General features: G+C 44.8%; 1 protein-coding gene across 4 annotated transcripts in view; it reads left to right on the plus strand.

The window, feature by feature from the left end:
* Positions 1-16,789, plus strand: part of DCLK2 (doublecortin like kinase 2) — a 156,738-nt gene that overhangs the window by 128,914 nt on the left and 11,035 nt on the right. For all 4 annotated transcript variants that reach the window (XM_060012128.1, XM_060012129.1, XM_060012130.1 and 1 more), the window contains 4 exons: positions 4,929-5,048; positions 5,529-5,675; positions 12,841-12,974; positions 13,386-13,463. In XM_060012128.1, the coding sequence (XP_059868111.1) occupies positions 4,929-5,048; positions 5,529-5,675; positions 12,841-12,974; positions 13,386-13,463 (479 nt within the window). The remainder of the gene's footprint in view (positions 1-4,928; positions 5,049-5,528; positions 5,676-12,840; positions 12,975-13,385; positions 13,464-16,789) is intronic.

Here is a 16,789-nt window from a genome sequence, read left to right on the forward strand (position 1 = left end):
AAACATTGCTATTATTAATGTCAGAGAATGTTTTGCCTGTGTTCTCTTCTGGGAGTTTTATGGTGTCCTGTCTTATATTTAAGTCTTTAAGCCATTTTGAGTTTATTTTTGTGTATGTTGTGAAGGAGTGTTGTAACTTTATTGATTTACATGCCACGTAGGAGATTTTTGCAAGATCTACCTTGGGGCCAAATTTAAGGAGGCTTTTGAGAAGGCTATGGTGTTTGTAAATTTAAGAATTCTTCCAAGTTTGGTATTCTAAATAATATTCATTCTAAATATTTATTGAATTCCCATAGTGTATGAAGCCCTGAGCTTTCTGTTGTGGTGCTTAGAAGTGGTCCTTCCTTCTCTTCCCGGAGTTCTGCATTCATTATCTACATGATATGGGTCCAGGCAGGACATAAATCCAAATGTATATTGTAGTAGTTTCCTGAGGCTGTTGGAATAAATTACCACAAACTTAGTGGCTTACAACGGAAATTTATTTTCTCACAGTTCTGGCGGCTAAGTCTGAAATGCACACTCCCTCTGGAAGCTTTAGGGGAGAATCTGTACCTTGATTCTAAGTAGCTTCTGGTGGCTGACTGTATTCCTTGGCTTGTGGCCACATCACTCCAAACCCTGCCTCCATCTTCACCTCCCTGTCTTCTGTGTGTGTGTTTTTCCTTTTCTGTCTGTGAAATCTCCCTCTGCCTCTGTCTCTTAAAGACACTTGTGATGGCACCCAGAAAATCCACTGTTATCTCTTCGTTGCAGTATCTTTAATCACATCTCCAAAGACATTTTTTCAAATACAGTAATATTAACAAGTTCCAGGCATTAAGGCTTGGTAACTTTGTGTGGCCGTTATTCAACCAACCACACTCATCTACCGCAGAAATTACAGGTAGCGATCTGAGCATCTCATCTCTCTCACTGCATGATCCTCAGCAGTACTCACCCCACAATATATATACCAGCTGTAAAGCCACTGTTGACCGAGAGCAGGCATGATGTGTTTATGTCTTCCACTTTCTTGAGCACTTCAGAACGGACTGTGCTAGTTGCTGGAGGGCGAGGTAAACAGAAAGCTCCGGGACAGCAGGGTGAGGGCTGTGGTTGGAGCAGAGCGCAGGGGCACTGAGAACAAATTCGAGGGGCTCCTAATCCAGTCACAGTTGAGCAGGGGAGGCCACCTGGAGGAGGTGAGGTCTCATGTGGTGCTGAGGGGTAAATAGGAGTTCACCAAGAAGCGGGGAAAGAGAGCTCCAGACAAAACCGCCTGTGCAAGTGCCTGGAGGTCTAGATAAGAGATTGGCAAAAGGGATAAAATGGGAATGGATATATCCCGAGGCTATGGAGAAGGCTGACCTGGCAGGGATCGGTGATTGATTGGCTGTGCAGGAGGATGCAGGAAGGAGGGTCCGGGTGGAATTCCTGTCTGCTCTGGGCAGCCAGGTTCATTCAGTGAGACAAAGGACACAGGAGGGAAGGACTGGAGACAAGATGATTCGTTTGGTTTGAGAGAGCTGTTTATTCCGTGAATCTGTTTCTCTCTGGCTGTCTCTCTCTCTCTCTCTCTCTCTCTCTCTCTCTCTCTCTCTCTCTCTCTCTTTTGTCAGTTAAAAACCACCCTGGCCAAGGATAGGGCGGTATCCTTTGCCAAGTGAGCAGTTTTCTTTGTCATTTACTCTCACATACAAAACCGTGGAACACCGCCATGAAATGATTCATGTGTAAATTATTTGGAGTTAGAATCATGAATCACTTAACATAAATAATGGTAGATGACTGAATAATGCAAGTTCAGTGCAGTTCAAGACAAAAGTGATGTTCACATTGTATTTAGAAATATTTCCCTGGAAAATGTAACCTAGAGAGCATTTTTATATATTAGAAACAAAGATTACATACGGGTTGCATAAGAAATAGGAAGATAACGTTTGGAAAGATTTTTGTGCATTGTTTTGTTTTGCTTCTGAAGATGGTTTACGTTAAAAAGAGGATTGTTCCTTCAAAGACGTATTTACATGCATCGTCAGAGGTTGGGAAACAAAGGCTAATAACTCCCACATCCCAGCAAAAACCTTCACTATGTGCATAGAATACTAGCCATTGTTGAGTAGCATACAGTAAGCTGAGATAATAAATAATGGTGGAGAAAATGTTGCAGTATTCACTTAATGTTTGAAATGTGACACTGCCCAGAGGCCCTGGGAGAAGTTCCACAATGCGTCTCAGAAGACTCTCTGTTGTGCCTTTTAATGAAAAAGATAACTTGGGGGAGGTGTGGTCTCCGTATGTGGTAGACTCCTTATTTTAGCTCCAATTTGAGAGAATTCTTGGGGTACTGGTGATGGGGATTATTTTACGTATGTCACTCTAAATTAGCATCACAGACCGAGCCCCTGAAGAGAGGTAAATTTATAGACTCTCCCAACCTGGGGGAAATGGGGAGGAGGGAGGAGAACTGACGTGATAGTTCCACTTAGCTTAAAAATCAAACACCCATTTTACTACCATGTCGTCTCGGCTTCACACAGAGTGAAATAAACTCATTTGGTTGCCTTTACATGTTCACAAAGGTACATCTGCCTCTGCTTGTTACTGTGATTAAGGACATGGTTGGCACAGATGAGCCAAAGGCTTCTAAACAGGTGTACAAATGTGGAGGGTTTGCTGCATCTTTCCTTTGTCTCTGTGGCCACGAGGAGTTGGCTGCACAGCTGCTTCCCTTGGGAGGGACCAGGGCTCTGTTGCTGCCTACTGCTGCTGCCCTGTGAGACTGGAACCACGCAGGGGGCCCTGTGGCCTCCCAGCTGTGGTTGGCTAGGTTCTGAGAACCACTGTTCTTCCCTGTCTGCTGACTCCAAAGCCAGTCTAAGTCTTCCCAGCCCTGCTCATTAATGGGCATAGATTCTCTTCTGTACAAAGCCTGGTGTGGTTCTGCCTTGACTCCCAAGTTGGTGTGAGACTACCTCTAGTTCCTATCTTTTCAAGGAATTGAATAGTGTCAGCTTTGCAGCTGTCATTTTGCAAAATTACAACTTTGACTGAAGCCTCCCCCTTTGAAAGGTGATATTGTACAGTACAAAAAATGTGGACTGGGATGTCAGGACCCTAGGTGTGCACCCTGCCTCCCAGGACTGTTCTAAGGATAAGCGTTAAGACATTACACAAGTACCTTGCACAGCGACTGACAGATAGTGACTAGATTCCTAGATCATGTTGGTTCTTTTCTTTCCCCCATTGTTGGTTCAGCATTTGCACTGTCATTTTCCAACATTTACTGAGTGACTACCTGGACAAACACAGTGCATTCAATGCTAGAGAAACACCGCCCACCATGAGCAGCAGCCAGCAACAGATTTTCTCTGAACGTTAGTTATTCATCTGTTATAATTCATACTTCCACCTGTTGTCGAAAAGCATTTGAGATGGCTGTGAGTAAAAATACACGTATACGTGGATGCATGAAGATGAGAGGAACCATAAATGGTATCCTGAACTAGAGATAATTATCTTACTACTGCAGCAGAACACTAAATTTAGTTGAAATTCATGAGAGCAAAGGAGGCAAAAGGGGCGGTAAGAGGGAAGTGCACACACACACACACGCACGCGCGAACATATAATATGAATATATGCATATATGTGTATTGAATATTTAGGTAGTAAATGATAGCCCTTATAAGGTAAATTTTGCTATATTTGAAAACCTAGAGTGTGTAATAGGGCAATTAGCAATTTTTACAGAGCATTTCCTAAATTCTAAACAATTTATTATTACAGTTAATGAGGATTAACAAATATGACATTGTTGAGAGATTTTAATGTCTCATAATAACATAGACCAATTGTTGCTCATGATTCATGGGTTGGTGTATTGAAAATAATAATGCCGTGAGTAAATGTTTTGCTACAGTGCTGATCTCAACTGCATTACTCACCAGGACTGATAATCAGGTGGTATTTTCAGAGAAGTGATGGTCCCCATGGTACTATATGTTTCCTGATTTCTGAAATACAAGATGATAAGGAACATCCATCTGGTGAATGATTTCATACCCAATCATAGAAGAAGAAAGTTTCTTTTTTATATGAATTTCAACATGAAATTCAAATTCATATTGGTAATAGTTTAAAAACTAAAAATGTTTGTAATGCTAGAAGTTGTATCCCATAAGCATGCCAAATTTCCTTACATGCCTAGTCTTTATTTCTGAGTGTATACTGAAAGGGAAAAGTGATTCCAGCTGAACTGCAAAGCACAGTGTGGCGTACACAAGTTTTCATAGCATCACAACCTCTTAAGGTGTTAGAAATAAAGAAGAGACAGGAAGGAGTGTGTTTTATGTGCCAGATAGCATGCCGAGCCTTTTGAGGGATGTATTTTTTTTAATAAATTTATTTATTTATTTTATTTTTGGCTGTGTTGGGTCTTTGTTGCTGCGTGTGGGCTTTCTCTAGTTGCGGTGAGCGGGAGCTACTCTTCTTTGCGGTGTGCGGGCTTCTCATTATGGTGGCTTCTCTTGTTGCACAGCACGGGCCCTAGGCGCGTGAGCTTCAGTAGTTGTGGCACGCAGGCTCAGTAGTTGTGGCACGTGGGCTCAGGAGTTGTGGCGCACAGGCTTAGTTGCTCTGAGGCATGTGGGATCTTCCCGGGCCAGGGCTCAAACCTGTGTCCCCTGCATTGGCAGGCGGATTCCTAACTACTGCGCCACCAGGGAAGTTCTCGAGGGATGTATTGAAGGATGTCTTTCTGTTAGTTACAGTGAGGTGTCACGCTGACTTGTCCTGTCCCTAGGGACACCAGCTGGGCCAGGGTGTGGTTTGTCTCTGTTCCTTCAGTGTCAGATCTACAGCCTGTGTTGTCCTCCAGAACACAGGGGTAGAGCAGAGGGTTCTGTAATTTCTGATCTACCTCTCTAAACCCTTTTTGACAGGAGCATCTGATTGAGAACGAAGTGTCGATACTGCGCAGAGTGAAACATCCAAATATCATCATGCTGGTTGAGGAGATGGAAACAGCTACTGAGCTTTTTCTGGTGATGGAATTGGTCAAAGTAAGAGGATGGAGAGATTTCAAGAGAATTCATTGATGACAAATCCCAAGACTTACAATATTCTTGAAGGACCTAATTGGAAAAGTGTTTTGCTACCTTGAAACTTGCATTATTTATAATCATCAATTTTAGTGGCACTTGTGTCATTTTTTTCATCTACTCCAGGCTGATGAGCTTTCTTTGATACCTTCATAGAACTGCCACTGTTGATGTTTTGTTTTGTTTTTTTTAATATTTATTTATTTATTTATTTGGTTGCATTGGGTCTTAGTTATGGCAGATGGGCTCCTTAGTTGCGACACGCAGGCGCCTTAGTTGTGGCATGCAAACTCTTAGTTGCGGCATGCATGTGGGATCTAGTTCCCAGACCAGGGATCGAACCTTGGCCTTCTGCATTGAGAGTGCAGAGTCTAAACCACTGTGCCACCAGGGAAGTCCCCACTGTCGATGTTTTGATATGTTCTTTTATGTGTCCTTTAGGGTGGAGATCTCTTTGATGCAATTACTTCTTCAACCAAGTACACTGAGAGAGATGGCAGTGCCATGGTGTACAACCTGGCCAACGCCCTCAGGTACCTCCATGCCCTCAGCATTGTACACAGAGACATCAAGCCAGAGAACCTCTTGGTACGTCATCTCTGCCTTTTCTGTTCCAACTCAGGTCTCTCTCCCTTTAAAGTGACAGTAATTGCATGCAAACAATCATATGCAGACTATGACATTTTATTTTATTTATTTTAATTTTTTTTTTGCGGTACGCGGGCCTCTCACTGTTGTGGCCTCTCCCGTTGTGGAGCACAGGCTCCGGACCTGCAGGCTCAGCGGCCATGGCTCACGGGCCCAGCCGCTCCGCGGCATGTGGGATCTTCCCGGACCGGGGCACGAACCCGTGTCCCCTGCATCAGCAGGCAGACTCTCAACCACTGCACCACCAGGGAAGCCCCAATGACATTTTAAAGTCTATACCAACCCTGCAGATACGGGGCTGAGAGAATTTAAATCTAGAAAATCAGCCTGACTCAAGTCAATGACCATAAAATGTTAATGGATTTCTCGAATTGATCTGCACTTCTGCATTTACTGTTTACCAGACATTAGAAAACATATTTTCATTTACAATTTGATGGATGGTGCTAACTGAAGAAAGGTGAGCAGGAAAATTATTTTATGAGGCAAAAAATTCGGAAGAATAAATTGGAGACAGAAACAGAATTAGAGGCTTGTAGGAGACAGCAGTAGAACACAAGCGTTCATTTCTGTGCAGGATGGAACTTTGGAAATGATCTAGTCCATTCATTTCAGCTCTACAGATATGGAAATTGAGACCCAGATATGCTAACTTTTCTTGTTTAAAAGTCTCATTTGTCCTGTTGAAAGTCTTATTCTGATATGCACTCAGCTTCATAATCTGGTTCCAGTTTACCTTTCCAGCCTCTTCTGTTACTCTCTTCCCTACCCATCTGGCCAGCATGGCACTCACCTTCAAGCCATATTTAACTCACCTCATGGTGGCCTTCAAACCAAACATTGCTAATGGGGACAGTCCTCGTGTCTACATTGTAGAGAAATTTTAGAGAAGGCGATTTGGGAGTTCTGCACACACACGTCTCCCAAACGCACACAGGACTCTTGGCTTCTCTGTTTCCACCTTTCAGGGCTGAGCGTCACCATCGTCATCGTTACTGCTTGGCAGGTGAGCCTATCTGAGTCTCCCATATCGTGTGCATCCAAGCACAGGTTTCCCCGGGTCCAGGAGTTGGTGAAGACTTGACTTCCTCAGCAGCATTACACCTCATCGTTGGTGTCCACACTGGTCTCTGTTTGCAGCATCCTCTCCCCCAGCAACGTGGCAAACACGTTCATCTTGTAAGATACTGAGCAAGGCCTGTCTCCTTTTTGTTTTTTTTGTTTTTTTTTTTGCGGTGCGCGGGCCTTTCACTGTTGTGGCCTCTCCCGTTGAGGAGCACAGGCTCCGGACGCGCAGGCTCAGCGGCCATGGCTCACAGGCCCAGCCGCTCCGTGGCATGTGGGATCCTCCCAGACCGGGGCACGAACCCGCATCCCCTGCATTGGCAGGCAGACTCTCAACCACTGCGCCACCAGGGAAGCCCGAGGCCTGTCTTCTTGATATCACCCCAGGCTCCCTGGGCAGAGTCAGTCATGGCCACCTCTGGTTTTTGCTGCACTTGCCGTGGTGCAGTGATTTTATCGTTTACTTGTCTGTTGTCTTCTCTAGGTCGTAAGCACTAACGGGGCAAGGTCTGTGTTTCGGTTACTTTATATCCCCAGGGCCGAGGAAGCACACAGTGGACGTGGGTAGACGGCTGGTGACTGACCACCATGGTCATGAGGTCGCCAGCAGCTGGCCCTCAAACACAAGTCTCCACAGCCTGCCTCATACGCCCAGCAAGCAAATAACAACTGAATGGACTAGGCTTTGGGGCCATCCTGGGGCTTTCTGCTAATCCAGGGTATCCATTTCGCCTTTTGGTTAATACCATTTGATAACTTCCCAGTGTCCACTTAAAAAGTATGTGAGGTTTTTTTTCTTACTGTCTCCTGCCTTGAGGGAATATGTTTCATTTCTGTTTGTTCCTATTAGGAAAGTAAACACCCCTGCTCTATAAAACAAGATGTGTTATGTGAACTCTAAGGAGGAATGGAGGCAGCGGTAAGCCAGGCCCCTGGGTGGACGTGAGGGCGTGGGGTTCCCTCCTCTCGACGGGCTGCTTCTGCACCTTGAGGCTGCGGTCTGGGCTGGCCCCGCCCCTCCCCCACTGACGGAGCTTGGCCGGGGTCAGAGGGGACAAGGCTTCCCCCTGCGGAGCCAGACACAGTGCCGAGGTGTTCACGAGGACGCCCCTGCTCTCCACGGCCCACGTCACCGCAGTGGCCGCTGTGATTGACGTTCTCTGAGAGCACGGGGCCACGGGGCCCGAGGACTAGTGGTTACCACAGTGCCCACGCCGCCTGGCTCTGACTGTGGGGGCCCAGCCGGCGAGAAGGGTGGCGGAGGGGTGAGTGAGCTTCCCCGTAAACCCGAGGGTGCCTGTTGCCCAGCTCACTGATTCCGTTCTCACCCCATTTCCCCTCTTTTCCACTCACAGTTCCTTACTGTATGCAGAATCTCAGAAAACCGCCCCTCATCCTCTTCTGCTGTTACGCATCAAGGGAAGATAGCAGTTGGAGACATCAGTCCCCGTTAGGATGAGTCTCAGAATGTAGGCAGGAGATTGGAATCGAGTGCCCCACCTGCCCCACCTGCCCCACCTGCCCCACCTGGATGAATGTCCGCCCCACTCCGAGACCTGCTCTAACCCCGCTGTGCTGCCCAAAGGGCAGAGAAGGGAGATGATAAAACTGATGTCGGGATGAGGCTAATGTGTGACGTGAAAGGGCCGTGGGGTCAGGCTTTGGAGACCCTTAGCTGCGCATATCCAAGTAGAATATGTGCCTGCCTTTGGAAACCTAACTGGACCCCTCGGCTGATCCTAGATAGAGTCAGCAGGTTGGCGTGAAAAAGTACCATCGAGGCACTGAAAGGAAATACGCAGAGGGACTGCCAACCTCTTGCTACGCTAAAAGAGAATTGGGTCTTTGAACACCAGAGCATTCAGACATCTGATTTGCATCCCCTCCTCTGGCAGCAGTGTCATAATTTAAACCCCTGCCAGCAGAGATGTATGGGTCACCGTGTCAGGGAGCACAGGGGTGGCCATTAATGCCGTGAGTTACAGCCTGGCGGTGCCCTGTCAGAGTTAACTATGAGAGACCAGTGATAAATTCCACGTTTCCAGGAGTTCTGGGGGCAGGGGAGAGAAGAGGGTTGGTTTCTCATATTTGAAGTCCTGCTAAATCATGATGCTGACATTTTATTTAGAGAGCTTGTGGCATTCACTTTGTATGTGGGATCTGCATTTCTCACATATTTCAGTTTTGCATTCTGAGAGCAACTTTTGACAGCATCTCTCAGCTTGTGGTGGGCCCTTTGAGCACCGCAGGGCTGGAGTTCTCACAGTGGTGGCTGTTCAGATCTCACCGAGAGTCTGCAGGCCGTGCAGGCTTTTAGACGCAGGAGGGTGCGGTGGACGGCAGTGGTCTTGTTTGGAGCCCCCCCTTGGCTGCCTGCTTGTAACTTGAGTTTTCTGAGCCTCAGTTTCCTCATCTGTAAATTGGAACAAAAGTTCTCTTCCTAATTGTCCAGCAGGGTGACTATAGTAGTGCAGTGAGACAGCATTTAGGAAAATATTGGAATCTCCCAAGTCCTGCGAGGATGCGCGTTACTGGGGAGAACTGAACTCTCTGCCAGAACAGAAGGCCTTTGGAGTCCCTGTGCGTTTAGCCACCTCTTTCTTAAAACCAGTCTCTTAAAGCCACGTGTGTGTGTCCGTGTCAGTTTCTTAAAACAATGTCATAAATTAAAAAAAAAAATTTTGGCTGCATTGGGTTTTCGTTGCTGCACGTGGGCTTTCTCTAGTTGCGGCGAGCGGGGCTACTCTTTGTTGCGGTGCGCAGGCTTCTCATTGCGGTGGCTTCTCTTGCTGCGGAGCACGGGCTCCAGGCACGCGGGCTTCAGTAGTTATGGCACACGGCCTCAGTAGTTGTGCTCGTGGGCTCTAGAGCACAGGCTCATTAGTTGTGGTGCATGGGCTTAGTTGCTCTGCAGCATGTGGGATCTTCCTGGACCAGGGATTGAACCCGTGCCCCCTCTGTTGGCAGGAGGATTCTTAACCACTGCACCACCAGGGAAGTCCCAGCAATGTCATAAATGTGTGTGTGTGTATGTGTAGATTTATAGATGTATATATATATATATTTTTTTTTTCCTGCTTTGAAGAGAATCTCCAGCTAAGATTTGAAATTTACTTACGTTCTCTTCCACATATTTGCCTTTGTGTCTAGCATTGGGGAGAGATGAATCAGATAAAATATTATTATTCCAGGCTTGTCTGGCCCTTATGACACTTCCCTTTTGATGTTTAGCCAAGGAGTACCACTTGCCCAAACATAATTCAACGATTATAGACTGTTCAGTCCCTTTCTATTTATACTCCTGCATCTGACTCTGAATTCCTTATAGGGGATGTGAAAAACGGGACTTCTGGGACTTCGGAGTATCTGACAACACTTAAATACCCCTAGGCATCCCTAAATTGAATGTCTAAAATAAACACTGTTTTTAAAAAATGTACCTAATGAGTGTATTTTAAAGTTGTAAAAACAAAATGACATTAACAAAACTTTTTTTTTTTTTACTCTCATGATAGAGACATTTAGAATTATAATGTTGGCTATAATGTTCTTATCACTGCAATTACTCAGGGAATTTCTAAAGTCTGGGTTTCAGTAAATGCATCATAAATTCTAACTGTAATTCAGATTGTTCTTGTTAATGTTTATATTAAACATAACGGATGGAAAGTCGTCCTAAGACTAAGCATGACTAAGAACCTGGTTTCTGTTGCTTTAGGCTGAATCATTAGTAGCTTTTTTTTTTTTTTTTTTTTTTTTTTGGTGGTACGCGGGCCTCTCACTGCTGTGGCCTCTCCTGTTGCGGAGCACAGGCTCCGGATGCGCAGGCTCAGTGGCCATGGCTCACGGGCCCAGCCGCTCCGCGGCACGTGGGATCTTCCCAGACCGGGGCACGAACCCGCGTCCCCTGCATCGGCAGGCGGACTCTCAACCACTGCGCCACCAGGGAAGCCTCATTAGTAGCTTTGAATATGTTTCTGCTGAGTTGTGGGCTGACTCAGAATGATAACTATCTGTGAGGGGCTCCAAGTCCTCATCATCAGTCCTGTGAAACTTGTAAGTCATAAAGAGGCATGCTGCGCATGGGTATTTAGTACCTCAACATGGAAGCAGTTATTAAAATACTAAGGTGAAAAATACTCCTCTTAAACTGCTGAGAACATCACAGGCTAGGAAGGTATTTCAGTGTCATCCTTAAAAAAATGCCTATTAAGGTGGTGGGGTCACTGGCATGAGGAAGCCCGTAGGTTCTTGATGTCTTTTTATTGAGGAGTTTATAAATCATCCCCCTCATTAAGTAGCAGACTAATGGATGATGTTGTAAACATGCTTATCTTGAAAAAACGTAATTTGCTAAATTTTTCACTTCCTTTCGTAAGTAGTGGTTTAGATGAAAACCTGATTCAGTTCATGGTAGAATACAAGGAAACACAAACAAAATATGTTTAAAATGTAAAAGTAGAGGAAAGGTATGACGTGAGTACAGGTTAGGTTTTTGTAGTTATCCTCTGAAATTGAGTGTTTTCAGAATGGACGTCCAAGAGGCAAATGGACAGCTTGTTAAAATCCCACAGTCAAATCTCAGTTATGTTCTCACACACACTCATTTGCTTCTAAAACAATCCATTTGAAATGTAACTTCCGGACTTTTATCCCATAAGGAAAGTTTGCTTATATATAAAATTAATTTTTTCTGAATTATGGAACCAGCACATGTTCATTGTAAACATTTTGGAAACTACTGAAAAGTATAAAGAAGAAAATTAAAGTAACCTGTAATGCTACCACCTAGAGACAAACTTAACATTTTGGGGTGTCACAGCATATATATAATTTTGAATATTTAAAAAAATTTTATGTAATATAGTAAATATTTCCCATGATTAATATTTATTTGAAGTGTGCTTATTAGTGACTGTATAATATTTCATTGTAGGGATTTACCATGATTTATGTTTTTTTGGTTATTTTTTTGTCTGGGTTTTTTTTTTCAACATTTTTATTGGAGTTACCATGATTTATTAAGTCATTACCCTGTTGGCCATTTATGTTGCTTCCAGTTTTTAAAAACAGATGAATTCTGATATTGGCATTCTTGTGTATAACCTTTCGGTCCATCTCTGTTGCCTCAGAGCAGGTTCTTAGAAGTAGATTTACAGGATCAGAGGTTATGAAGGATATTAAGAAATTTACGTATGGTTGCAGTGCTTTCTAGAAAAGTTGTTGCATGTTCATCAGCATTGTTAAACCTTTTCCAAGATGATGATTTACCTGATCTAATCAGCCAGTCCTAGGAAAGGAAGGAACATTCATTAAGTCCTGATCTGTACTTCATCTCATTTCATCCTCACACCAACCCCGTGAGCCAAGGACCCCTGTCCTCCCATTTCACAGATGAAGAATCCTGCCCAGGGCGAGTGAGAGACTTTCAAAGGTCACATCAGCAGAAAATGGGTGGAGTGGTTGGTTATGCAAGCTCAGGCTGTCTGATCCCCAAAGTCATTTTCTTTCTAAATTTCCAGGGTTCTCCCCTATGTAATATTTATATTCATCATTGTCTAGAGAACAAGTTCTCATTTTATTTTCTAAACTAAACATGCAAGTTGGAGACCACCTAGCGCTTCAGTGGACACTTCCTAAACATTTCTGAGGCTCTCACATCCCCCCTCCCCCCCAGTGCTCAGGAAACACACAACAGAAGTTCTAGAGGGCTCTCGAGCCAACCAGGTAAGCCGCCACCTACACCCCTCAGCATGCAGACATGTTCATTATACTCCTAGGTAAGGAACTTTTTGCAAAGGTAGAAATATTGTCTTTTTCCTATTTCACACAATCATGCAAAATCTCTAAAAAGAAAAATTAGAGCTTTAAGAAGCAACAAAGATAAACCATGCTGTTAATATCACAAGGAGAGATTTCTTTTGATTTGTTAGTAAATGTATCTGTGTCCTTTCTGCCTAATTCCAAAGGCCCCCCCTTGCAATCACTGAGAAAAAAAAAAAAAAAAAGACTTCTGATTATTGGCTGGTTTCTGTTCCAGGTGTGTGAATATCCTGATGGGACCAAGTCTTTGAAACTGGGAGACTTCGGGCTGGCCACTGTGGTAGAAGGCCCTTTATACACAGTCTGTGGCACCCCGACTTATGTGGCCCCAGAAATCATTGCTGAAACCGGGTACGCCTCCTGGGGGTTGGGGTTAGTGCTTTAACTTTGGGAAAGGGTATATTTTGCTGCTGCTGCTGCTGTGTATTCACATGCCTCTTGGGAATGTGGAGGGCAGGAGAGACTGTTACCTGCACCATGATTTTCATCCCAGGAGCTTGAGTTTGTGCTTCTAGTTCCAAGAGCCCTAGGCCTGGACTTCTGTCCCAAGGCCAGTCTTGGCGTCCCCAAGATGGTGGTGAGGTTGGGAGAAGAGCAGACATCTTTTGTCCAAAGGGTAATTCATTCCTCTACATGAAATGAGCAGTTTGGTACCGAAAGGCCTTTTTTCCCTAACAAACAAAGGCAAGTACTCCAGTAATGTGCAGGGTTCCTGGGAGTAGTATCACTGTTTCTCTCCTCCCACCCACTTTGTTTCCCCAGCTATGGCCTGAAGGTGGACATTTGGGCAGCTGGCGTGATCACGTACATACTGCTCTGTGGATTCCCACCCTTCCGAAGGTCAGTGGCTCTTTGAATGACAATATTTGAATTGTAAACCCTCTCCCTTTGATCAGGAAACAGACATTCTACAATCAGGACCAGAAACTGCTCAATAAAAATGTCAGTTAAAAATTACACAAACATACCTTTCACTTTTTTATCTTAATTTACAACCTATTAATGTATATTCCTTGTCCACACTTTTGATGTGAGGCCAAGGCCTTTGCTTTGTGTTTGGTCCCCTGAGTTTCCTGCGGTCATTCTTCCGTAAAACACACCCATAGTCCAGTGTCTATGATTTCCGTTCTCAGTCTTTTTCAAGAGGAATAGATTTAAAGATCCTTGTGAAGCAATCTGATCCTTCCAGGTAAGCCTTTTTCTAGTTCTTAAGAGTTGTCTCTTCGACAGCAGTTTTTTGGTTTTGTTTTTTTTTTTTAATAAATTTATTTATTTATTTATTTTTGGCTGTGTTGGGTCTTTGTTGCTGTGCACATGCTTTCTCTAGTTGTTGAGGACGGGGGCTACTTTTTGTTGCCGTGAGCGGGTTTCTCACTGAGGTGGCTTCTCTTGTTGCGGAGCACGGGCTCTAGGAGCACTGGTTCAGTAGTTGTGGCTCGTGGGCTATAGAGTGCCGGCTCAGTAGTTGCGGCGCACAGGCTTATTTGCTCCGTGGCATGTAGGATCTTCCTGGACCAGGGCTCGAACCCGTTTCCCGTGCATTGGCAGGCGGATTCTTAACCACTGTGCAACCAGGGAAGCCCCCTCAACAGCAGTTTTTTTTTTTTGGCGGTATTCGGGCCTCTCACTGCTGTGGCCTCTCCCGTTGAGGAGCACAGGCTCCGGACGCGCAGGCTCAGCGGCCATGGCTCACGGGCCCAGCCGCTCTGCGGCATGTGGGATCTTCCCGGACCGGGGCACGAACCCGCGTCCCCTGCATCGGCAGGCGGACTCTCAACCACTGCGCCACCAGGGAAGCCCTCAACAGCAGTTTTTAAACAACTCACTTTGCAAAGCATTCGACCTAGTTCTTGTAGAAACAGGGAATTCTTTCTTTTTAAGTTTATTTTGTCCATTCACATAATATTAAGTAGAATTACAAATACTTTTGGCATAAACAGAACTGGGAACAGCAGATTGACCCTTGGTGACCCTGCACCTCGCCTGGTGGCCACACATGGTGTTGGGGTGTGTGCTGGGGTCCACAGAGCGCACTCGCACCCAGCAGTCCATGACTAGGGGGCGTGTGGGGCTTTGACACAGCATCTCTTTTGATCAGTTCTGTCTCCCTCTTTGGGGCAAATGAACACTTTGAAGCAGAAGTTCATCTAATGGTGCATGTTTGATTTTCCTCTGAGTTTTCTTGAATGCTCTTTTCCTTTTAATCCCTTCTTTGTTCATTTTACAACTCTTTGTAGAGTAGCTCCTAGGGGCCAGGTACTATTCTAAGTGCTGGGAATCGAGTGGTGAACAAAACATATTCTCTGAGGCCATAGCGTTTACATTGTAGTATTCGGTCAGTAAGTGAAAAATAAGTTTATTCCATTACACCCCCCCACCCCGCATTTTATTGTGAAAGCTTTCAAACATACAGAAAAGTTGAAAGGTTTATCTTTTTTAAATGATCAATTTTTAATTGAGTTGAACAGGTTTTTTTTTTTTTGCTGACACTAAACACAAGAATGACAGAGATGTCAGTCTCTACTTGTGAGAGCCTTCTGGTGTAGAAACATCGCGAGAATATTGATCAAGTAGAATAACTGAGCATATGAGGTCATGCTAAGTTGGGGGCATACTGAGTTGAGGGCTAGGAATCACAAAAGGTTTCGTGAAAGATATGACATTTGCGTGGGACCTTGTCCTTGTGGCCTGGGTTACGTTTCTATAGGTGGAAAGTTCTTTCCATCTGGCCATCAACATCATGGTTTTCCATCAAGATCATTGCTCAGGTGGGTTATACAGACTGTAGGATTACTGGACGTATCAGTTTTTGCTGAATAACAAACTCCCCCTAAAGGCAGGGGTGTAAATCATTCTGTGAGTCCATTGAGCAGTTCTTCTGCTCTGGGCTGGCTCAGTGGGGGCGTGAGGTCCAGTGTAGCCTCACTCATATGCCTGGTAGTTGGCTCAGTGTCAGCTGGGAAACAGATATGACTTGGCCATGTGCCTTTCAGCATCCGGCGGGCTAGCATGGGCTTCACATGATGGTGGATACAGGATATCCCAAAGCAGCCAGAGCACTTTCCAAGTCTCTGCTTGCCGCACATTTCTTCATTGATGTCCCGTTGACCAAACGAAATCAAATAGCTAAGCCTGGGGTAAATGTGGGAGAAGGTTAAGTGTGTACACAGAGGGAGGGGGATCATTCGTGGCTATTTTTACAGTCACACTGTGCCCTGGCTGGTTTCAGTGATGACTTGTTTTGGGAACTAGTCAAGTGCAGAGGGTAGTGGGTTTATTTATTTTTTTTGCGGTACGCGGGCCTCTCACTGCTGTGGCCTCTCCCGTTGTGGAGCACAGGCTCCGGACGTGCAGGCTCAGCGGCCATGGCTCACGGACCCAGCCGCTCTGCGGCATGTGGGATCGTCCTGGACCGGGGCACGAACCCGCGTCCCCTGCATCGGCAGGTGGACTCTCAACCACTGCGCCACCAGGGAAGCCCCTAGGGTAGTGGGTTTTGATAGCAAGTAATTCTAGGACCATTTACAGTAGCGTTTCCCTCCTTGGTTAACCCAAGTTAAGAGCACTTGGAAAAGGGTATCAGGGATCAGTTGTAGAGGAATGTGTGCTCACAACTCCCTCTAGTGTTGCCACTTGCCAGCGCAGCCTGGGAGTTTTTTCTTTGACTTTGCTTTTTACTTTTTAACAAAAGTGAGACTCAGATTGAACAATATGTATCTATTGTGACTTGTTATCCAATGGACAGAAGCTTCTTTGCGGGATCTTGAGATAAGTCTGGCTAATCAAAAGCAGTAAAACTACATTCTGAAAGCTGCTGCCTTAGATGTTATATTCAGAAGCTGGTCCTACAACTCTAGATAGCTTACTTTTGAAAATGTTTTCCCTCTTTCATACCATGTTGTGATGAAAGAGAATCTATTATGTTAAATACTAGTTACAGAAACATCTTCACAGCGTACAGAGACATTCTGGATAGATTTTATAACCTTCTATAATATAAAATATATTTATTTTTATATATTTTATGTATCATATATATATAGCAAATTATGGAAATGGTCCTTTAAAGAATGATAAATGACTATGGTATAAGACAGATTATCTACTTAAATTTGTACCTAAAATAAAGGCCTTCAAACAGAGATCTCAAAATATTTGTTTTCTAC

This window comes from Delphinus delphis, chromosome 5 (assembly GCF_949987515.2).
Source record: "Delphinus delphis chromosome 5, mDelDel1.2, whole genome shotgun sequence".
NCBI classification, from domain to species: domain Eukaryota; kingdom Metazoa; phylum Chordata; class Mammalia; order Artiodactyla; family Delphinidae; genus Delphinus; species Delphinus delphis.